The sequence below is a fragment of the Dipodomys merriami genome, unplaced genomic scaffold (genome assembly GCF_024711535.1).
Source record: "Dipodomys merriami isolate MVZ:Mamm:240054 unplaced genomic scaffold, mDipMer1.0.p SCAF_11, whole genome shotgun sequence".
In the NCBI taxonomy this organism is placed as follows: Eukaryota; Metazoa; Chordata; class Mammalia; order Rodentia; family Heteromyidae; genus Dipodomys; species Dipodomys merriami.
In genome coordinates, this window is record NW_027202382.1 from 27104084 (window position 1) to 27127928 (window position 23845).

Consider the following 23845-nt stretch of genomic DNA (forward strand, 5'->3'; position numbering starts at 1 on the left):
GTGGCTTAGTGGTAGAATACTTGCCTAGCAAGCATAGAGCTCTGGGTTCGATTCCTAGTACCACATAAGCAGAAAAAGCTGAAGTGGTGCTGTGGCTTACGTGGTAGAGTGTTAGCCTTGAGCAAGAGAGACTCAGGGACAGTGCCCAGGTCCTGTCAAGCTCCAGGACTGGCAAAAGAAGAAAAGAAGGCCGGTGATGGCCTGGGAAGGTGGATCAGTGATAGAGCGTTTGCCTTGCATGCCTGAGGCCCTGGGTTCGATTCCTCAGCACCACATAAGCAAAAAGAAAAAAGCCAGAAGTGGCTCTGTGGCTCAAGTGGTAGAGTGCTAGCATTGAGCTGAAGAGCTGAGGGACAGCCAGCGCCCAGGCCCAGAGTTCAGGCCCCACGACCTGACCACCCCCCCCCCCCAAAAAAAAAGAAGGCCGCTGAGAAGAAAAGGAAAGGAAAGTAAAAACAGATGCAATAAAACAGCAAAAAACAATGAACATAATAAGGATGACAAGAAAAACTGTATACAGAGAGAACAAAGGACTCCTAAGAGGGCTTTTGATTATGTGGAAGTGAAGAATGAATTCTTCTTAGTGTTCTAAGACCTTGCAATTCAAGGGCATATATAGTTTTGGAATTCAAGGTTCATCACCTGGAATGCTGAACTGCAGGCTCCACATCACATCCACTGAATAAGAATATCTATTGTATGATTTCTCATGTGATTCTTATCCACACTGATGTTTGAAGAGCATCGCTGTCAAGATACATTTCTTTTTTTTTTAATTTATTTTATTTTATTTCTGAACATACTGTACAGAGGGGTTACAATTACATGGGCAGGACAATGGGTACATTTCTTACCGAGTATTGCAGCCTCCCCCCTCCCCCCTTAAGATACATTTCTAACAGGGCTGACCATAGCCCTATCACTTGAGCATTCCTGGGAACTATGAGAAGTGCACACACCCAGGCCCCACCCTAGACTTACTGAATCAGAACTTCTTCAAGTACAACCCAGTAGTGTGAGTTTTAACAAGCCCTCCAGGGATTCTCCTGTATGCTCAAGTTTGACAACCACTGGGCTTGACGTATTTAACAGCCAGGTGGGTTTATGTTGGCCAAGTGCATTATGTCTCTAATACCCGGGATAATGTTCAAAATAATTTAACAACCGAGTGGCTTGGTACTGATCAATCAAAATGAACAGTGTTGTACATCTGCTTAGCTGGTTGCTCTGAGAGATATTAATTCTTTTAGTTGCTGGATATGAGGGGGTGATCAAGGTATGCTAGAGGAGGGACTGGTTCATCCCCAGTGAGGTAGTGTAAAGGCATAAGAAAAGGAATCACAGGCTATTTATTAATTATTATGGGTTTTTGTGTGTGTGTGTGTGGGGGGGGAATAAAACCATAGACCTTGAGCATGTGAGACCATTCTCAGCCTTCCATTACATATTTCAATAACTTGCCAACTGGTATAGCCATCCCTGTGTTTATCAGCTAAACCTCAGCCTTGTCTATTGATGATAAATACCACTGTTTCTCTTCCAGACACACCAAGTGGTTCATAGCAACATTGAAAGGGAATTACTCATCAGGAAGGAAAATGCTTATTCAAAATTAGCATATTTCTTTGAAAATGTAGTCCTGAAATGGAGCTCCCCATTGGAATTTTAGGCTTCAGCGATTCCTTTACTGTTAAAAAGAAAACTACTAAGTCCCTTGGGCAAAGGCTGGCTCTGGACAGGGCTGGAAGGGGCTCTGTCAGTTGACGGTCACGCGGAGCCATGGGAGTGAAGGGTACACAGAGTATCATTGTGGGTAGCATGAAGTAAAAGGAAGACAAAAAGCCAAACACTCAAAGACAAAACTGAAAAAGATCATTCTCATACGTCATTCAGCCTCTACTATATGCATTAATGGAGGTGAGTAAATTGAAATGTGTAAAGGGGCTGTGTCAAGAGCACCCTTTTCCATGGGTGGGTTTCTTACTAGCATGGCAGTTATTTCCATTCTGAGGTGAGTTTTACCAGCATGGCACAAAATCCTGGCCTGAGCGTTTGTGGCCTGTGTCTGCGGAGGCATATTTAGGCACCGTGATCACGGTAAGGAGAAACGAGGATATTGCCTTCTCTTAGAAAGCACAGGAGCACAGAAACAGAGGTCTGGGAAATGGTAGTCTCTTTATAGAGAGGTATTTAGAGGGAGGGAAGTGTGGCAAGGGGATTAGCTTAGAAAATGACCCAGCAAACCTGTTCCAGGAAACACAAATGGATTGCAGTGAACCCTGGCCTAAACTCAGGCCCTGGAGATCACATAGGAAGAAACGCACTAAAATCCAGTCATCTCTTTCTTGGAAGATTTCTTTTTTTCTCTATTATCAGGGAAGGCAGAAGTCTTTGTTGACTTTCCATGTTATCTCTAATTTCCCCAGTGGGCTTATAGTCTTTCACAAAGCCTCCAGTACTGCTTGTAGACTCCTAATGTTAACTATGTGTTTTTTAAAATTTCCTTGTAAACATTTAATCTCTTATGAAGGAGTCAGTTTACTTATATGTGTTTGTCTCAACCATGTTTTCCTGCAATGTAGATGTTCCTCGAGTTTAGCTGAGCTGATCTGCTCCTAACATGTTTGAATCAAGTAAGTTCTGGGTGTGTCTCAGATGGTGTTTCTGGATGAGATCAGCATTTGAATCTGTGGAAACAATGAATTGTTCTCCATATTATAAATGGGCTTCCCTGTACACTGATGGCCTGAAGAAAACATAAGGCCAAGGAAGAAGAAATTGCTTTGCCTTGTCCCACTACTTTAGCTGAGTATCTCTTTTCCTGCCCTTGGGGTGGAATTAATACTATTAGAATCCTTGGTTCTTAGACTCTGGTCTCAGAATAAATTACACCACCATCTATTCTAGGTCTATAGCTTACAGATGGAAGACTGTGGAACTTCTTAATCTCCATAATTCCATTATTCAATCTCTCATAATTCACTTATAACACACACACACACACACACACACACACACACACACACACACACACACACACACACACACACACACACACACACACACACGTTCTTCCCTGGAGAATCTTGAATACTTCTGTCTGGCCTGTTATTAGATGTGATAACCCCAAAACCTATAGTAAATTACTACCTCATTTAAAATATCTGTAGTTCAGGGGCTGGGAATGTAGCCTAGTGGTAAAGTGCTTGCCTAGCATGCATGCAGCCCTGGGTTTGTACCACATAAACAGAAAAGGCCAGAAGTGGCACTGTAACTCAAGTGGTAGAGTGCTATCCTTGAGCAAATGAAGCTCAGGAACAGTGCCCAGTCCCAGGACTGGCTAAAAAAAAAAAATCTGTAGTTCAAATTTTTCTTGAAGGGCACCATAATCTTTGATTGGTCCTAACCTAGACAAATCTGATAATTGCTTATCTAAATATGGGGCTAATATAACTCAGTCTGCCTACTTCACTGAGTTATGAGGACTGAATGTGAATGCCTATGGAAATTGGTTTTGTAAGCTTTGAATGTAAGAAAAGAAAAAGAGCAGAAAGGCAAACTCAACACGCCAACATGTTTTATTTGATAGGAAAGCCTGGGAAAGGCAATCAAGTCTTCTTCAGCTCAGCTGAAGGGGAAATGGTGCACCACCTTACAATTAGGGTCCCTTTAAATATTAGGCAGAAAAAGTAAAGTTAGGCAGGGCAGATGGAAGTGAAGTATGTTTGTTCAGGGGTAAAGGGAAGGGAGATGGTTCAGCAGTGTTGGCAGAAGGCAGTTCTAAGATACAGCTGTGGGGTGGAGGGAGAAGTCATTCCATCAATAAAGTGCTCAAACAACGCATGAGATCATTATTGTCATGCATTCAACACTAAGCTAATTGTCATTGGACACCTTTACTGGGGTAAAAGAGAAATTATGTGGTTAAGATATTTACAAGATATTTACAAGGTCTTAAGTTTATTGAAATGAAGATCCCCCCTGGCTTATTGGGGAAAAATCCTCTTTCAGATTTTCACAATGCTATTTCATTATATAGGAGCAAAACAATTCAACTAGAGCACATGGCTCCTTAGTTATGTTCTCCCTCTTTTCCTCTCCCTTTTTCCCCTCTCTTTTCTCTTTTTCTCTCTTTTGTAAAACCATTTTTGGTACATGCAATGTGGCATATGCAGGTTCATTCTTCTAGAAGCTATTGGGTGACTGGGTATACAAATCAATCTCTTGTGACTCTTTAACCATATCATTCCTTTGAATGATGCTCCTTGGGGGCATGTATTATGGTCTAGTTTGAGAACTGCACCTGCTAGTCTAATATGAGGACATTTTGTGCAACATGACAGAAATGTACTCAAGTCTGCAATCCTTAGTTAGCTTAATATGAACCATTCTAGGACAAAAACACCTTGTAAGAGCTTCCTTTGGCACCACTGTTGGTAATCACCCAGTTTAGTCACCTAGAAACAGTTTGGTGATAATGATAGCTGGCTACCATTGTAACTTATCTGCTGTTCTTGAGATTGTAATGGAAGAGGCTAAACTTACAGTGGTATGTGCTTCAGGAAGGAAGAAGGGCTGGAAGCCAAGTTTCCATTGTCTACTCTTTTCCTAATTCATGATGGTATCACTCTGGTTAAGTCCCTCACTTTCTGAGATTCTTTTTTTTTTTTTTCTAGCTGGTCATGGGGCTTGAACACTGAGCCTGGGCACTGTCCCTGAGTTCTTCAGCTCAAGGCTAGCAGTCTATTACTTGAGCCACAGCACCACTTCTGGTTTTCTAGTGGGTTATTGGAGAGAAGAGTCTCATGGATGTTCTTGCCTGGGCTGGCTTTGAACTGTGATCCTCAGAGCTCAGCCTCCTGAGTAGCTAGGATTACAGGTGTGAACCACCGGCACCCGGCTGAGATTCTTTTTTTTTTTTTTTTTTTTACATCTGAAAATCATGAGAGGCCCTGTCCTTAAAGATCTGAAAGTCATTACTAAGGCCCTTTCTACTGGTTACAAGAGCTCAGAGATTTCTTGTAATCATGCTGGTGCTATCTATGAAGCTTACTTGTGAATTCTTACTGATTTGGAACAGGGCACTTTGCTTGAGAGAAAATAAAAAAGCTGAAGGAAGCCATGCCAGGGGAGAGTGGAAGGAAGAATGATCATATCAGCAATAGGAAGACAAAGAAGGGTGTAGGTTGTAGTCCAGTTACTGCTGCCAAAAAGGCAGGCCTACAGTGCATGTTTCTGTGAGTCACAGAGATGGATGACAAGCTAATATGGGTGGAGAGGGTACTTGGGGTGAAAGTGGATGTGTCTATTGTAAAACATCTCAGGAAAGAGGAACTTCTAGCCAATACCTTGTTCTCAGGTTCACCACTCAGCTATTAGGGAAACCAATGGTGGCTAGAGAGGCAGGGACAGAGTTGGGGGTTTAGAGTGACATTCACACAAGCACACAAGGATGCTTTGGAGACAGCCTTTCTCAGATCAAGGCTAGTGCTCTACCACCTGAGCCACAGTACCACTTCTGGTTTTTGAGTGGTTAGCTGGAGATAAGAGTCTCATGGTGACTTTCCTACCTGGGCCAGCTTCAAACCATGATCCTCAGATCTCAGCCTCCTGAGTAGCTAGGATTACAGGTGAGAGCCACCAGCCTCCAGTTTGCCTTTATTTTTACTGCAGAGCAAAAACAGTTATCTAATGACAGACAGGAGAACAAGAGCATGAATGAGCAGGGTGTCTTCATGTTGCTGCTCATGTGTACTTGAACTAGGTGGGATTATCAGCTGGATGGTCTAAGCAGCCTGGGGAGGATTCAGAGATGGCTCTTGTTTCAAACTTCCAGGAAACATCTCAATACATACGAGTTTGCCCTATTAATCCAGAGGCATGCTGTTGGTATACCAAGGACATCCATTTTCTATGTTCTGTATTTTTGGGCCTATTCCAATTCAAGGGTAGCAAGCTGGGTAGTGACTTCACATCAAGGTCATGAACTGATTTTTTTAGGGATAAAAGGATTTGGTGTGTGTGTGTGTGTGTGTGTGTGTGTGTGTGTGTGTGTGTGTGTGTGTGTGTGTGTGTGTGTGTGTGTGTGCATGTATGTACGTATATATATATATGTATATATATATATATATATATCAGTATTTAAGAGAGCTGCTGCATATCAGAACTATTGCACACCCTCACACAGCAGAGTATATTCAGTCTATAACTGGATATCCACACAGATTTACATGTTCTAATCACTGGCATTGTTGGCTGGTAGGAACCTTGGGACAGGGAAAGATGGACTGATTCTTACCTCCTAGCTCAGCTGGCTTTTGTGCAGTGAAGGAAGTGTCGATTGGTAGGAAGAAGAGAGCAGGGGTGGGATTAGGTTGGAACTAGTAGTAGGGAAGGTGGGCAGCTAAAAGAAATAACTTCTATTTCTTCTCAGGATGAGAATCTGGCTTATTCAGACACCAAAAGCCATTCATCACTCAAGAGCTGCAATTATGACTTGCAGAACATTTTGGGCTGTTCCTTCAACATAACCTGAAGGTGAGAATAGCCCATAAACTAGAGCTGCTTTGTGATTAGTAACATTTTCTTTTCTTTCCCCATCCCCTCCTCTCCACTCCCTTCTCTTCCCCTTCCCTCTGTCTTCGTTTTCCCCTCCCCTTTCCCTTTCTCCTCTTCTCTCTTTCCTCCTGTTCCCTCCCATTTTCCCCTTTCTCCCCTTTCCTCTTCTCCTTTCTTCTCCCTCCTCCTCAGGTCAAAAAACTCCTTTTGAAGTATTTCTTCTTTGACTGTTTCATAGATTCTTAGTCATGGCTCTTGGGAGGAATGTGCTGTAGTAGAGAAATGAAGGCAAGCAGCTCGGATTATTGTCTTACGGTCTTTACCTTAATCCATTCTTTCAGGTTTTTCTAGTTTATCTATTATGTTTGCGGATAGGGTACACTTTAACTTCCAGAAACATAAATTTGCTTGAACTCTGCTGGGAAACTGACGGGATCCAGTGGATATAATGACAGGAGAAATCTTGGTGATTCAGAAGGGCGAGGATCAGCATGTAGCTAGACAGGCCAGGACTTAGGAAGGTGGAATGAACTCACCCTCTTGAAAATGGTGTTTTGAGAAGTGGATGGAAAGAGATCTCTGGCAATTGGGGTGGGTTGGTGGGTGGGAGTGGAGATGATGTGGTAGACCCTCAAACAGTCTGTGTCTCTGGGTGGCTTTTTAAAGTGGCTTGGCTTGGTTCACAAAACATAAGAACCCACGATCACATATTTTACCTGGTTTCCTTGCTGTTTACTGTGGCCTTGAATGGCTGTTTAGAGTTAGAGGTTGTTGCATTGCCTGAAGGTCAGTTGGGAGAGAATTAGCTGTGATCCTCTCAAAGAAAGCAATATTGCCATTGCTATGTGGGTTGCTAACGCAGGTGGCTGATGTAAAATGGCTGGTATATTTGAGATACTGTACATATCTGTCTCTTACCTGAAGGAAACCATAAAGTATACCAATATACTGTAAAAATACACTGATTGCTTTAATAGTTGATGGAAACAATTCCTTAATTTGACCTTCTGCAAATCAGCAAATCCTTCTACTTGTATACACAAATAGCTTAAAATTATCTAGCAGTTTCTCTTGGTAGTAGTTTCCATGTTACTCTATGCTTAAATAAAGGGAACCTTTATTGAGCCACATATTGTAAAGACAATGGGAGTCTCTTCTATTATAAATGCTTGGTATACTACATGCAATCATGGAATATGCCAGAAGTATAGAAGGAAAACCTTAAATCCTCTTAATTATGCCCTGGCCACCTCAGAAAATGGCACTACCCAGCCAAATGTTATTTAGTAGCAAAATATATTTTAATGGAAAACCCATCTTAAGTAACTGAATAAAAATGTGTTCCAGAAATTTTCCCACTAGACAGCAGAGTATGTACATTTCGTGAGGATGGAGTAGCATCTATTTCATATAATTTTTATATAGATAAAACAGGCACATTTAAACATTGAAACATATAAGAAAGATGTCATGAGGAATAACAAAATATATCACAAAATTTAAAAAGCCAACCTCAAATAACATGTTTACTAAACAAAACAAGCCCCAGCACCATGTTGGACTTCCTTGGTATAAATTCCAGGTGGCTCAAAGAGCTGTCAGGAAGAGATGATCCTGCTTTGGGAGTATGGTGATTAAAACCCAGTCCTTCTTTTCCTGGAGGGAAAATAAAACAAAACAAACCAGATTCAAAAGACTGAGCTGAGGAGGCAAGAACTTTTGGGGGTGCTGAAACAGAATTGAAAAATCTCAGACTGTGAGCATTGTGATGGTGTTTGTAGGGATGGGGGAGAGGTGTCATTCTCTTGCAAAATGAAGGGGCCTGGAGAATCAGGGCTAACTTATGGAAAGATCTGAGGAGCCACAGGCCTACATTTTAGCCTCGTGTCTGTCATTAGCTTCCTGTGTGACAAACTTCTCATCTGGAAACTGAAGTATGTGGACTTCCTGAGTCTAAATATCTCTTAGAGCACTAGTAAGCTATGACTTTTGGTAATAATGTCTGTTTAGGATCTATTTTTGGAAGAGATCAGAGGAAACACAACTTCTTTCTTAAGACTGAACTAAGATTGAACAAGATCAGGTTTGTCTTCTTTACCAGAAGAGGTTTCAGGTTAAGGGACTTGATGGAGGTTGCAAGACATCATGCTATCTCCCTGTCACTCTCATCAGGAAATAGCTCCACTGTCAGCAAGCATTTATTATCTAGTTTGGTGGCTGCACATCTACTGATTCTATAGTCCTTAATATACTTAGTATTGTAGGAGAGAAAGAAAACAACGACTTCCAGCCTCATCTGGCCTTTACCAATGCCTTGCCAAAATTATCCTGGGTACAACATAGCTCAAGTTAACACCACAACTTGCCCTTACATGCTGGGCCCTGGAATCAAGCTGGATCAATCAGAAGTCTTCTTCTGGATTTGCAAACTAGGGCAGTATATGAACGTCTCTGGATATTGTATGATGCCATATAAAATGTGTAAGTTATGATCAGTTCCGTTCTATGTGAACTAACCAGCAGAGAAAACTACAAGAAAGGAGCAAGAGAAGACACACACACACACACACACACACACACACACACACACACACACACACACACACACACACACACACACACACACACACACACACACACACACACACACACACACACACACAGAGCTAGAGAGACAGAAAAGATGAATCAACCCTTGAGAGATGAAGTTTTAGGTAGTGAGGCTTGGGTGGTTCTTGAATCCTTAATTCTGCTCCTTCTGATGTTCTATTCAGAGATTTCTCTGTTTTGGGATTTGCATGCAAATCCCTCTACAGTGTTAATTCTTTTTTTTTTTTCCTAAACTGTTAGAATTTTAGGATGACCATCTTAAATGACCTAGGTCTCCTAGAAAAATGGATTACAGAATAAACAGAAGGAGCCTGTCTGATCCAGTTGGAGGCTAGTTAGCTTTTCATTAAGTGTGTAATACAGCTTTCAGTGTCAGTAGCCATACATTTTCTTGACTTTTCATCTCAAGCTTTTGAATAAAATTCCAGGGCATGTTGGACTTATATTCATAGATGCTCATAACTACTCTTACTCCATGGTAGGAGAGTGTGACTACATAGGGAATCATGCAAGCCCTATTTTTCCTTTTCTTTATCTGCACCATATAAAGTGTAAAGTTATATGAAAGTAATAAATGCTTTATGTTCTTTTCTAAGTTTCTCTTTCCTCCTCCTCCTCCTCCTTCTTCTCTCAGCTCTTGTTTTCTTACTGTGTTTCAACTGTATCTACTCTCCGTTAAAACAATGGTCTTTATCTTGGGAGATCTTGCATGCATTTGTTCTCCAAAGTTCTCTTGAGAGTGCAGATTTGAAATTTTTCTTCAAAGATAAGGTATACTTGAGATAATACAAGAAAAATTCATTGGTAAAGACAAATTTTCTATTATGATTTTTCTTTACTAGATGTTATTTCTTCGCAAGTTGACATTGACATTCCAGTGAAAATGATTCACCAGCAAATGGGAGAATAAACATTGACTTCATCTAGCTGAATTTCCTGTTTAAAAATGAATCTGACAATGCCCATTTGCTTTTAGTTTTCCAATAACATAGGGGTAAATGCATGAACTAATGCAGTATGCATATTAAAAGTCTTAAACTGGATAGATAATATTGTAACATTGTAACATTTGTAAGGACAGTGTCTGAATATTGAAATGATTTTACCCATGAAATAGCAAACTATGACTGGTATTTCCTGAGCTTTAAACAGGTACAATTTTAAAACTATTTTCCCATGGGCTTATTTTGATGATAGCCTTTTCTCAACTCTAATCAGAAATGAGAAACCAATTAATAGAACATGATTATCATAAATTTTCTTGTAAGTCAATGAAATAGTGAACATATAAACTAAAAATACAGGATCAAAATATTTGGTTTGAGAAATAAACATTTCTTGCCAATTTCAATACTATTTTTATTGTTCTCAAGAGCTTAAACATCTAATAGGCAATTTTTATACGCTATTATTTATTTTATATCCTTGCAATTTCTATTGAAAACTTGTTTACTTAACTTCCTTCCTCACTCTCATTTACCTTCCTTCCTCCCTTCCTTCCTTCTCTTTCTTTCTTTCTTTCCTTTCTTTTCCTTCCCTTTCCTTCTTCCCTTTCCTTTCCTTTCCTTTCCTTTCCTTCCCTCCCTCCAGCTCTTCCTTCCTTCCTTCCTTTCTTCCTTCCTTCTCTTCCCTCCCTCCCTCCCTCCCTCCCTCCCTCCCTCCCTCCCTACCTCCTTCCTTCCCTTCCTCTCTCTATCTTTGTTTTCTTTCTTTCTTCTTTCTTCTTCTCTTCCTTTGTCTCTCTCTCTTCCTTTCATTTTAATTATGATAAAATTTGGATCAGCACTTGTGATGATGACACAGGGAATCACAAGATTGAGGCATAACTGGGCTACAGAGAACTTATCTAATAAAAAACCTTGAAAACAAACAAAAACTATACAATAAAATACATGGAATGGAATGTTTCACAAATTCATATTTTTTGAAAAGGATCACATTAATCTCTCACATGTGCTACTGAAGTGAGCCCAATGCTTGAATAAACATTGTTTTCTAGCTTTGATGGTAGTGTATTTGGGGATACAAAATGCTTACACTCAAACTAGAGATACCTTCAAGATGGCTTGAGTTTCAACCTTTATATTATAGATAGACGTTAATTTATTTTGGAGTAGCCTTTACCTGGAGCAGTCGTGTCCTGTCCAAGCTGAAAGACAATGGCAACGGTTGGGTCGCACACATTTTCCACCATTTAAGCATGGAGACTGGCAAGTAGCTGTGACGAAGAAAAATTCAGGTGTTTATTTAATTGGTATTTATAAATTCTAAAGATGTCCATAGAGGCTTATGGGAAAAAAATCTTCCTCTATTTCTTGGTCAGCCCCACCACTATTCCTCACATACTCCCCCCCACCTCAATTTACACAACATGTCACTGTTTTGAACTATAAATTTTTCATATGCTTAAGTTGTGACTCTCTTGATGGAGCAAGCACTCAATTCTATGATTGATTATATTATTATGCCAGATACCAACTCTGATGATAATAAACTAATTTCTCAGAGGATTGTCTAAAATAACAGATGATTCAAACATAAGCCCTTTGTGCACTACATGGCTTTTACTGGAATAATACTAAACCTAAAATGAGTCCAAAGTAGCTACAGATGAAACTCTGAGCAAACAACTCAAAATTTATGACAAAGACCTCTTTCTCACAAGTCTAGTCTTGAATTTATTTGTTAAAAACCTGAGGATGCTTAGATTTGATGATGAAACTCTGAACAAACAACTCAAAATTTATGACAAAGACCTCTTTCTCACAAGTCTAGTCTTGAATTTATTTGTTAAAAACCTGAGGATGCTTAGATTTGATGATGTCCTAATATCAGCAAGCTCAGCACATCAAAGAGAAAGGAGAACTCCTTATAGGGAGAAAATACAATTCCTGCTCAGGAAAGTTGGAAATTCAAACTATTTCCGTCTCATGATAGCACTGAAAAGAGCCTTTTCTAGATGAAAAACTCATCTTTGATAAGATAGAAATAAATGTCATTTCTATAACTGTTCATTCGCAAAATATGGCCAATGTTTGCAAGTATCAGGCAGGAGATAAATAGAGTGATGAGGAAAAGAAAGGAGAAGTGAAATATCAGTCTGTCTCTTGGAGGGACACTCTTGGTAAGTAGGGAGTAAAATCAACCTGGAAGATCATACTCATTTGCAATCTAAAAAAAAGAGGATGAAACAACAGGGTCAGATCTAGCAAACATAAAATTCAACAATTCAACTCCAACTCCCTGTGATTTCTGCTTGCTGTATCTCAGGATACAGCATGACTATATCTCAGGAACACACTGACTTTGTAGCCCTCACTGTACTAATCAACTCATTACATTTACTTCTTTGTCTAGAAAGTTAACATCTCTTTCCTTATGATCATGGCGCTCCAGTGTACTCTTCTGGGCTTATTCATGCCATATGCTTTTTGCATAGGCTCATTTTCTCCTCCCTGACTTTTTCATTGATGACTTATATTTCTCTATCTTCAACTTAGCTATATCTTCTGGGAACCTAGACCATCAGGCAACTTCCTGTCATACCACTGCCCTTGAATGTTCCTCATATCTAGCAAACACCGCATGTTCATCCTTACTTCCTTACCTACACTCCCAAACTTGCTTCACCTGGCTTCTGTAGCTCAGTAGATGGTACCACCTTCCTGGTCTCAAGCAGGAAACAGGGATTTTGACTTTGAAAGGCTTTTACCCCCACAACAAATATATGACAAAGTAACATTGGTTCTATTGGTTCTTTAAAAAAAAATTTTTTTTATCCAGACTTCATTACTTCTTGCCAATTCTGCCCCTATGACTTTCAACTAAGTTCTCTAGGTCTTGCTTCCCACCACTTTGTATACTGAGGCCAGATTTCCTAAAAGGAAATCTGATTACATGATTTTCTTGCTTAAACTACTTTTGTGCTTCCAATGCCCACAAGGCACAATCCAGTGTGTTGAACTTCACATGTGTATATCCTGGTGTGACTCCTCTTGTTCTCCTCAGATTCTAAGCCTATGAATCCTTTTCTGAACACTGATAGTTGCTTAGTGTACCCATCTTCACTGCTCTCATAGCTCTTCCACAAAATTCAATTTACCTTCCTTTTTAACATATCCTAGTTATGTACTGATAGGTCATTCTGCATTCCTTCCCCTTTTCTGAATTAGAATTCTGGAGAGAAAGAGCTTTTGTTTTATATCCTTTTGTGTACACAGTACTCAGGACATGTAAGTAGGAAAATGCGCTGAGGTCTTGATGTAGGACTTAACAAAAGGAAGATTACTATAGCTCCTTGTCATTAAGGAGCTCACTGTGGTTAGAAAACCAAGAAGCTAAGAGAATCCAAATAAATTTGATCAATGGCACTATAAACTGCCTGCTTTTAATTGTGTAACACCACAGATATGAAATATCAGAAAGTAGGCTACTGTGATAGAGAACAAGTTTGACAATAAGAAGAAACTCAGGCAGGAATGTGGAGGTGGGTAACACCACAGATATGAAATATCGGAAAGTAGGCTACTGTGATAGAGAACAAGTTTGACAATAAGAAGAAACTCAGGCAGGAATGTGGAGGAGGATAAAGCTAAAATGGGTAGAGGAAGGAGGGAGACCAGGAGCAAAGCTGTGAGATGTGGGAGAGAAGAGGTTGCTCAGATGCAGTGGGAGAAGCCACCACTGCAGTGTCAAAGACTGATGGTAAGATAGGAACTGGGCTGTGCTTTAGCTGTGTGGAAGCCAGTCAATACAGTCTACACAGTGTGTGGACGCCAGTCTATACAACACAAGAATTCAGGTTAGATGTAGAGACACTAGACAACCACACTAGGTTCTCAAAGATATGCGTCAATGCAATACAGTGATGTTCAGCCTGGCAATGGAAGCATAAAAGCCATCTAACCATGATCTGGAAGTCTCTTACTAGACAAGGTTAGCATAGGGTGTGAGAGATCCTATGCAGGGAGGAATGATAAAGATATTGGTGATCTCAGATGAAGAAGTGAGAAGGGAAGGGCACTGGTGGCTCACATTACTCAGGAAGCTGAGAACTGAGGATCACTGTTCAAAGCCAGACCAGGCAGGAAAGCCCGTGAGACTCTTATCTCCAATTAACCAGCTGAAAACCAGAAGTAGAACTGTGCATCAAAATGGTAGAATGCTAGGCCATGAGCGAAAGAGCTTAGGGACAGTGCCCAGGCCCTACAACCACTAAAAACAAACAAACAAACAAACAAACAATGGAGGGGGCAAGTCAAGAAAGACTTGTTATCTGGAAGAGTGTCACCTGTACCTGCAATGATAAGGTGTTTGAAAATGGGCCTGATAGTTTGCGGGGGCGGGGGTGGGGGCGGGGGTGGGGGCGGGGGGACGGAAGTGTGTCAAGTTTGGAAGTTTGGATGCCTGAGAAGTATGCATAAATATCAAAGTTGATTGTTACAAGTGAACACTGGATAAAGCAGTATGGAGGTTCCTCAAAAGACTTCACATAGATCTCCCCTATGATCCAGCAATCCCACTTTTGGGCATTTACCCAAATGTTTACAAACAAGACCACACTAAAGCTACCAGCACAACTATGTTTATTGCAGCATTATTTATCATAGCTAAGATATGGAACCAACCCAGATGCCCCTCAGTAGATGAATGGATCAAGAAAATGTGTTATATATACACAATGGAATTCTATGCCTCCATCAGAAAGAATGACATTTCCCCATTTGTTAGGAAATGGAAAGGCTTGGAAAAAATTATATTAAGTGAAGTAAGGGCCCAAAGAAACATAGGTCCCATGGTTTCCCTTATTTGCAATATCTAGTATAGGTATGAGTCAAGCGGAAAAGGTCAGATAATGTGATGTTAGGAAAACGAACCCTTAAATATGTATTTTAATGTTTTTGTTTCTTTCATGCATGTGTTTCTAACATATTTATAAGATTATTTCTTTGTTGCTTTGTATGTCCCTCCCTTTGTATGTTACAGTGTAACCCCCGCTTTCGCTATATTTGATGTCAGTATAACATGTGGAGGAGATGGGGACAAACAAGTCGTTTAAGGATTCAGGTGGACCTGTTGCAACAATGAGAAGTACAAAATGTCATGTCAAAACCAGCTTTACAATGTCGGTGTGGGGGGGGAGGGGGGTATGATTGGGTGGGGGGGAGAGGGGAGGCTGGGAAGGGAGGTGAAGGGTAAACAAAGGAGGAGGCTGCAATGCTTGGTAAGAAATGTATGCATTATCCTGCCCATGTAATTGTAACCCCTCTGTACAGTATGTTCTCAAATAAAATAAAATAAAATTAAAAAAAAAAAAGAGTTCCCAAAGTCTCCAAATTGAGTCTCTAGGATGTTTTTACTTAGTGACATTCATGGGTAGCTTAATTTGGGCTTTGCATAGGATACCAATAAAATAAAATAAACTCTAAGAGGAAACCTACCTGTATGACAGCGGGACCCAGTCCATCCAGAGGAAACCTACCTATATGACAGCGGGATCCAGTCCATCCAGATGGGCAGTCACACTGGTAAGGTGCCACACAGCGACCACCATTCAAACAGGGAAGAATGCATATTGCTAAAACAAGAAAAATAAAAAGGTACTGGAAAGGATTTGATCAAGATGCACATGCTCAGAGATATTCAAGTATTCACAGAACAGTTTGTTATCCAGGAGCGAAACCTTGCATGACCCAGTAAAGAATCTTCCAGTATGTGCTCTGCTTATTAATCAGCATCACGGGAAAAGCACAACAGGAGAAGTAAATCTGCATCCATAGCCAGATGTAATTTCTCTAATGCCAAATGAACCCTTTCAGTGGGAACACACTGTAATCAATGCCTGCTAAGTGCTTTGCTTTGACTCTTCACAAAACAAATCAGAATGATCTCCCATTTCCTCTCTTTTCAAATTTCCATTACAAATTATATAAGATGCTCTGAGAGGGTTTGGCTGCCTTGGGACTCTTGGACTAAAAGTGAGAATGGGAATCAGATGGGCTATCTTATAGCTTACCGTTCATAACATTTTGGTTGTAATGGAATAACTTGCTCTCATTTCCTAGAAACTGAGGCTTCGTGGGGACTGAATCAGACCTCCTCCACACCCTCCCCAGCTGACATTCCTCTTCCTAGAAGAGGTTGTTTAAAAGATGGGGACATTGTTGTCTTACTCTTCCAAGTATGGTCCTTTAACCAACAATATTGACTTCACCTAAGAGTTGGCTAGAAATTCAGATTCTTAGGCCTGAACCCACTGCTGCTAAAGCAGGATCTATGGTTGAACAGCATCTTTAATTTGTGTACAAATTAAAGTCTAGGAAGTCATGCTTAGTGAGCTAATAAGGAAAGGCCTGTATTCCCAGGGGAATACTCCCTGAGTCTTTGTGTTCTTGGTTTGTCCTGACAGGCCTTAGTAGAAAAGAATGATGAAGATGTAGAAAGGAAAAAAATGTGATTTTTTCATCTTTCTCTTCCTTCCTTCCTTCCTTCCTTCCTTCCTTCCTTCCTTCCTTCCTTCCTTCTTTCCTTCCTTCCTTCCTTCCTTCCTTATTTCCTTCCTTCCTTTTCCTTCCTTCCTTCCTTCCTTCCTTCCTTCCTTCCTTTTCCTTCCTTCCTTCCTTCCTTCCTTCCTTCCTTCCTTCCTTCCTTCCTTCCTTCCTTCTTTTTCCTTCCTTCCTTCCTTCCTTCCTTCCTTCCTTCCTTCCTTCCTTCCATCCTTCCTTCCTTCTTTCCTTCCTTCCTTCTTTCCTTCCTTCCTCCCTCCCTCCCTTCCTCCCTCCCCCCCCCTTTTTCTCTTTCTTTCTTTTGTCGGTTGTGGAGCCTGAACTCTGGGCCTGGGCACTGTCCCTCAGCTCTTCAGCTCAAGGCTAGTGCTCTACCACTTGAGCCACAGAGCCACTTCTGGCTTTTTCTGCTTATGTGGTGCTGAGGAATCGAACCCAGGGCCTCATGAATGCAAGGCAAGGGCTCTACCACTGAGCCACCTTCCCAGCCCCTTTTTCATCTTTCTTAATCACTTAAAAATATTTGCTTTGGTGAGAAGTTAACAGCCTTCCATCATTCAACTTCTTTATAGAATAGTTGAAAAGATCATATTTATGAAGTGCTGGTTTTGGGACTTGGACTCAAGGCCTAGCTTTTTTACTCAAGGCTGGTGCTCTACCACTTGAGCCACAGCTCTACATCTGGCATTTTAAGATTAATTGGAGAGAAGAGTCTCATGAACTCTTCTTCCCAGGCTGACTTTGAATTGTGATCCTCAGATCTCAGCCTCTAGAGAGGCTGGGTGTGAGCCACCAGCACTCAGCTCTCATATTTATTAAGTTTTAGAGTCTGATTTTAGGCAAAAAAACAACTTGCCTAGACCAATGGCATCACATCAATGACTCATCACACATTACTCCTAATGAAAACAGGAAATATAGTTGATCCCTTCATACTGAGATATTGAAGCACAGTGTAGTTCAAGCATTAGAAAACATTTAAACTGCTAGTGTACTTTCCCCTGATAAGTTCTGAACATATTTCTATAAGGATAAAAATTATATATTCATTTACCAAGCACTTCTAACTTCTTCTTTTCTTAATTAGCGTTGTCCCTGACAAAAGGTGACAGTGGGCTGCTAATACTATGTGCAAAGTACAGTGTTATACAACACTGTGTACCTATACTAACTATGGCGATGACAGGTATAGTGTATTGTAGATCTGAGGAGGTAAAGGAAGAGAGGGTTGTGAGACTCCACCATAAACTCCTTCCCAAGCAAATGGGGAGGCACATGGCAATGACACTAGATAACTCTTGACAACTGTATATTTATACCACATATGTTCATGTATATTCTAAATACCCTGAAACCTCGACATTTTCAGATCAGCCTTGGATATTCTGGTCTGCTGTAAGGATTTAAGCCAATGGATTCCTTCCAACAGAAGATAGTTCCTAGGAATTTTCCCAACTCAGTGACTTTCATAGAATTGTTCAGAATTCAAAGTTAAACTTAAGGACAGACTCACGCTCTTCACAGAGACGCCCCATCCAGCCATCTGGGCAGGAGCACGCATTTGGACGTTGACAGACACCTCCATTCTGACACGGGAACCGGCAGACAGCTAGAAAGAGAACAGGGTGACTCATGATTCTAGGGAATTCTGAAAGGACTGTGGTAGAAATCTGGACTGCCCATTTATAATTCATAATATGTCCTTAAAGAGCAGAAACAATATCAAGTCTTTTTTAAAAATAAGTTTTTTAGTGTGAAAATACTATAGAGAGGGGTTATAATTATATGAGCAAGGTAATGAGTACATTTCTTATCAAGCATTGTTGCCTCCTTCTTCGTTTTTCTCCTAGCATCCCTTCCCTCCCACCTCCACAACTATACTCCTTCTCCACCCCTCCACCTCAATTGTAAAGTTTTTCAACATAGTGTCTTGTATATCTCATTGTTATAATGGGTCAACATGTATCCATATTTAAACATTTTGTTTTTTCCCTTCTCCTCCCCAAATTATACCAACAGTGAAAACAGGGGTTATACTCTCAGGAGGAACATACAAAGCAACAAAAAAATCACATGGTACATTATAAATACGTTAGAAACAATAGCAAGAAAGAAAAAAAACCACTTGTCCCTATCTTGTGTTTCATTTCCCTTAATTTCATCTTATCTGGTCATATGTACATAACCTTTTCTACTTGTCCAGACATATACTAGTTATCGCAAATAAGGGAAACCATGGGACCTATGTTTCTTTGGGCCTGGCTTACTTCACTTAATATAATTTTTCCAAGTCTTTCCATTTCCTAACAAATGGGGCAATGTCATTCTTTCTGATGGAGGCATAGAATTCATATATGTATATCTATATATCTATATCTCACATTTTCTTGATCTACTCATCTACTGAGGGGCATCTGGGTTGGTTCCATATGTTAGCTATGGTAAATAAACATATGGTCTTATTTGTGATCATTTGGGTAAATGCCCAAAAGTGGGATTGCTGGGTCATAGGAGAGCTCTATGTGGAGTCTTTTGAGGAAGCTCCATACTGCTTTCCAAAGTGGTTGAACAAGTTTATACTCCCACCAACAGTGTAGTAGGGTTCCCTTCTGGCCATATCCCCTCCAGCATCTGTTGTTATTAGAGTTTTTTATTATAGCCATTTTAACTGGGGTGAGGTGGAATCTCAATGTTGTTTGATTTGCATTTTTTTTATGGCTAGAGAGGTTGAGCATTTCTTCATGTGTCTATTGGCCATTCTTATTTCCTCTTCAGAGAAGTTTCTCTGTAAGTCTTTAGCCTACTTATTTATTGGGCCGTTGTTTCTTTGAGGATTTGTTATTGGGGGATACAATATCAAGTCTTAAGAGGAAATTTCAATATATAAAGAAGAATAGTTTGTTATTGGATATTACCATTGCAACTTCCTCCTGCTTTATTGAGGCTATAACAGAAAGATAAAATTGTATATATGTTTAAGATTTACAACTTCCTGGGTATAGTGCATGCCTATAATTCTAGCTACCTGGAGGCAGGTAGAAGGCTTGTAGACTAAGGCTAACCATGGCAAAAGCATGAAACTTTTTTAAAAAAACAACTAAAAGCAAAAGGATTGGAGTATGGATCGAGCTATGAAGCATTTGTAATTTGATGTTTTCCTATATGCATACTGTGAAATAATCATCACACCAAGCTAAACACATAGTTACCACTTCCTTCCCTCTTTCCCCCTTCTCCTTCCTTCCTTCTTTCCTATTGTCTCCTCTTCTCTCTTTCTCTCTTTTATTCTTTTTTTTTGTCAGTTGTGGGGCTTAAACTCTGTGCCTCGACGCTGTCCCTAAGATCTTCAGCTCAAGGCTAGTGCTCTACCACTTGAGCCACAGAGCCATTTCTGGTGGTTTATTGGAGATAAGCTCTTTTATTCTTGTGAGAATACTTAGTCTATTGTTTGAGCAAACTTTTACAGTAGGGCCAGAATGCTGTGCAATAGATTGCCAGAATTTATTCATCTTGCATAATTAAAAGTTTATAGCCTTTGGCTACCATCTTCCTATCTTGCTTCCCACTTATCCCTCTAGCAACTTACATCTAAGTTTGACTATTTTTACATTCAATGTATCGGAGATCACAAGCAATATTTGTCCTCCAGGGTTGTCAATGCTGCTGTTGGTGCACACAACAGAGTTTCCATGTGTACACATGCACACACATGTGCGTGCGCGCAAACACACACACACACACACACACACACACACACACACACACACACACACACACACATGCTTCACCCATTTATTTGTCAACAGCCAATTAGGCTGGTTCCATGACTTGACTGTTGTGAAAAAAGCTATGGTCACTGACATTTTTAATTTTGGTACTTTCTAAAAGAAATCGCAGATCTAGCTCACATAAATACTCATAATTTTCCAAGATGCTATGCCTTCCATGACTTGGTATTGTTACAGATGCTATGGTTTTCCCTGCTTGAATACTATACTCTTTGCTCTAATCCGTTCTATGTTAGCTTCCATTTCAGTCTTCAAGACCTAGTTCAAACGCCTCTTGTCTGGGAACCTTTCCTGACACACCTCCCAATTCCCAGGCAAACAGTCATGGCTTTCCTCTTCCTCATTCCCCTGCACCTCCAAGCTCAACCTTCTACTGCATGTACACTCGCATCAACAGATCTCCTATTACACTCCATGGCAACTATCTGTGACCACATGTGTGAATTACCTTTCTATTGGGAGGATCAAAATCTCTCTATTTACCTTACATATGTGTGTGTGTGTGTGTGTGTATGTGTGTGTGTGTGTGTGTGTGTGTGTGTGTGTGTGTGTGTGTGTGTGTGTGCTGATAATTGGGTCTTGATCTCATGGACAGGGTGCTGTCCCTGAGCTTTTTTTTCCTTCTCAAGGCTGCTAATCTACAACTTGAGGGGCAGCTTTACTTAATTGGAGATAAGAGTCTCAAGGACTTTCCTGCCCAAGCTGGTTTTGAACTGTGATCCTCCTCAAAGGGCTTTGAACTGTTATCAGCCTCCTGAGTAACTAGGATTATAGGTGTAAGCCGCTGTTACCTGACTATACTCACACATTTCTAAAAATGCATTTTATTTTGGTTAACATTTTTTCTGTTTCCAAGATTGATTTAGGCGGGCTGCTGGGCTTTCTCATACCTTCTAGGACATTTTGTAGTTTTGTAGAAATTCCTAAGTCCAAAAACCTTCTCCTTGTCTCTAGAGTAGTTAATATCCTCTGGGAATTGAGCTGAGCCAGGTGAGAGGAAGACGTTATTGCCATAAACCTGGGTTAACCTGGGGTTGCAGCATGAATCTAGCTCCATGGGGTCACTAGCATAGTTCTCTCAGAAAATATTTGTAGAACAAATGAAAAAATGACACTTGGATAGCTCATTTCTTTTTCCCTTTTTATTTTTGTGTGTCAGTACTGTGGCTTGAACTCAGGGCCTCGGTGCTGTCCTAGAGCATTTATGCTCAAGCCTAGTGCTTTACCACTGAGCCACATCTCTACTTGTAGCTTTTTGCTGGCTAATCAGAGGTAAGTGTCTCGTAGACTTTCTGGCCTGGGCTGGCTTTGAACTGGGATCCTCAGATCTCATCTTCCTGAGTAGGTAGGATTAGAGGCCAGAGCCGCTGGTGCCTGGCTTCTTTTTTCCATTTTGACACAACTACTAAGAGGGAATTTAAAGGAAAAATGAAGCAGCATGCATAGTAATTGTCTGTCATATTGGATTCCCATATACATTTCCCCACAGTATCACTAAGAAACAACCGTTTACGTATTTCATCACCTCTGCAAATAGGAGGCGATGTCCATGTTCCATTTTCTAGGCAAACACTCCTTAGGGAGCCCTCCAGCATGTACCCACTGTAACAGGAGTAGGTGACTATGTCCCCGTATTGGTGGTAGATGCCTCGAGCGATAGCATTTTCTACGTGAACTGGTGGGCCACATGAGATTTCTATAGGAAGAAAAAACAATAATTAGGCCTGTGCAACTAACCCCATGATTACAAACTCACTAACTCACTAACCAGAGATTACAAACTCACTTCTAAGGCTGAATTAAAGAGCAAAGATAAAACACATAAAGGAAACATTTTTACCCACCACGTATCTAGAATAGTAGTAATTAAAAGAATAATCTGCTGCTATTCAGAATAATTGGACACAGAAAGCGCTAAGGATATGTGTTTTCTTATTCAAATCTCACCAAGATGAGCCATTTTTAAAGTCAACAAGTCTGTAGGAGGGTGAGTATGGGCAATTACTTTACCAAAGAGTCTGCTGAAAGAGAAGGATGCCTAGGAGGGGAAAACAATAAGATCATAGTCTACTGTTTCAAAATAAAGATCATTAATTTCAGTACTGCTTTCTAGTGCCTAGAATGGTGCTGGATACCCAGAGTTGTTCATATATATTTGGAGAATTGAGTAGATGATTGTGTGTTACTATCTAGAGCCTATGTATGAGTTCTGTGACAATAAAGCTTACACATTAGTTTTCCTTTTTGCTGCATTATAAAGTAGTGGTGCTCTACTTTTGGGATCTATACTAGAATGAATAACAGGGGCCATATATTTAACTGAAAATATTACAACTGATTTTACTTTGTGAATTTTATTTGTTATTTTTATTTTTTAATTTGCTGGTCCTGGGCGCTGTCCCTGAGCTTCTTTTGCTCAAGGCTAGTGCTCTACCACTTGAGATACAGCCCCACTTCTAGCTTTTTCTGAGAAGTTTACTGGAGATAAGAGTCTCATGGACTTTCCTGCCTAGGCTGGCTTCACATTGCAATCCTCAGATCTCACTCCTGAGTAACTAGGATTACAAGCGTGAGCCACTAGCACCTGGCTAACTTTGTTGGTTTTATGAGAAGCCTTGAGAAAATTAGACTTATTTTGGGGTGGACCACAGTTAGGAACTGGATTAGAGTCAGGATGTTAATCAGTATCCAGTGTAAGTCTCACTTTTGGACGAAGAATCTTCACGAGCTGGTTCTTAAAAACTCATTTTGTTGTCATAGTGCTATTAACAACTTGATAGAGGGGCTGGGAAGGTGGCTCAGTGGTAGAGTGCTTGCTTTGTATGCATGAGGCCCTGGATTCGATTCCTCAGCACCACATAAGCAGAAAAAGCTGGAAGTGATGCTATGGCTCAAGTGGTAGAGCACCACCCTTGAGCTGAAGAGCTGAGGGACAGTGCCCAGGCCCAGAGTTCAGGCCCCACAACCAACCAAAAAAAAAAAAAAAGTTGGCAGAGAAGATAATCCATTTGTTTAGGTTTTCTAAATTCCTTTTCCATCCAAAATGGACAAAATGCTTACTGAAATTGGGAAGAAATAAAAAAGAAGAAAAAGCTGCTTCTTGGTGTAGACAAATAGGAAAAGACAAATACACAAAAAATACACAAAAGACAAATATACAATTTGACCCCAAGAGGCTGTATGGGTACCATATTATGAAGACATTGAGTTGAATGTAACTGAATGAGAGGGAATGGATCACCGTGATGGTGGCACTTGGATTAGGCTATAAACCACAAGTAGATCAAAGGGAAAAAGCTTCTAGGCTGAGGCCAGAGCATGCAGAAAGATCAGTATGAGTTGATGGTTGGCTTATAACAGTTTGATCATCAAAGCATAGATTTC

At 40.4% G+C, this 23845-nt stretch overlaps 1 protein-coding gene and 1 long non-coding RNA gene across 3 annotated transcripts in view; one reads left to right on the forward strand and one right to left on the reverse strand.

The window, feature by feature from the left end:
• The window catches only part of LOC138819885 (uncharacterized), a 40344-nt gene extending 25051 nt beyond the window's left edge, over positions 1–15293 (forward strand). Inside the window, exons 3-4 of the long non-coding RNA XR_011369663.1 lie at positions 6434–6537; positions 15154–15293. This is a non-coding gene — a long non-coding RNA (uncharacterized lncRNA). The remainder of the gene's footprint in view (positions 1–6433; positions 6538–15153) is intronic.
• Positions 6690–23845, reverse strand: part of Svep1 (sushi, von Willebrand factor type A, EGF and pentraxin domain containing 1) — a 162338-nt gene continuing 145182 nt past the window's right edge. Inside the window, exons 44-48 of one of the 2 annotated variants that reach the window (XM_070011444.1) lie at positions 21987–22157; positions 18187–18282; positions 15650–15745; positions 11293–11386; positions 6690–8214 (exon numbers count right to left, since the gene is read on the reverse strand). In XM_070011444.1, the coding sequence (XP_069867545.1) occupies positions 8193–8214; positions 11293–11386; positions 15650–15745; positions 18187–18282; positions 21987–22157 (479 nt within the window). In that variant the 3' untranslated portion in view covers positions 6690–8192. The remainder of the gene's footprint in view (positions 8215–11292; positions 11387–15649; positions 15746–18186; positions 18283–21986; positions 22158–23845) is intronic. The other variant, XM_070011455.1, reaches the window with a different exon arrangement.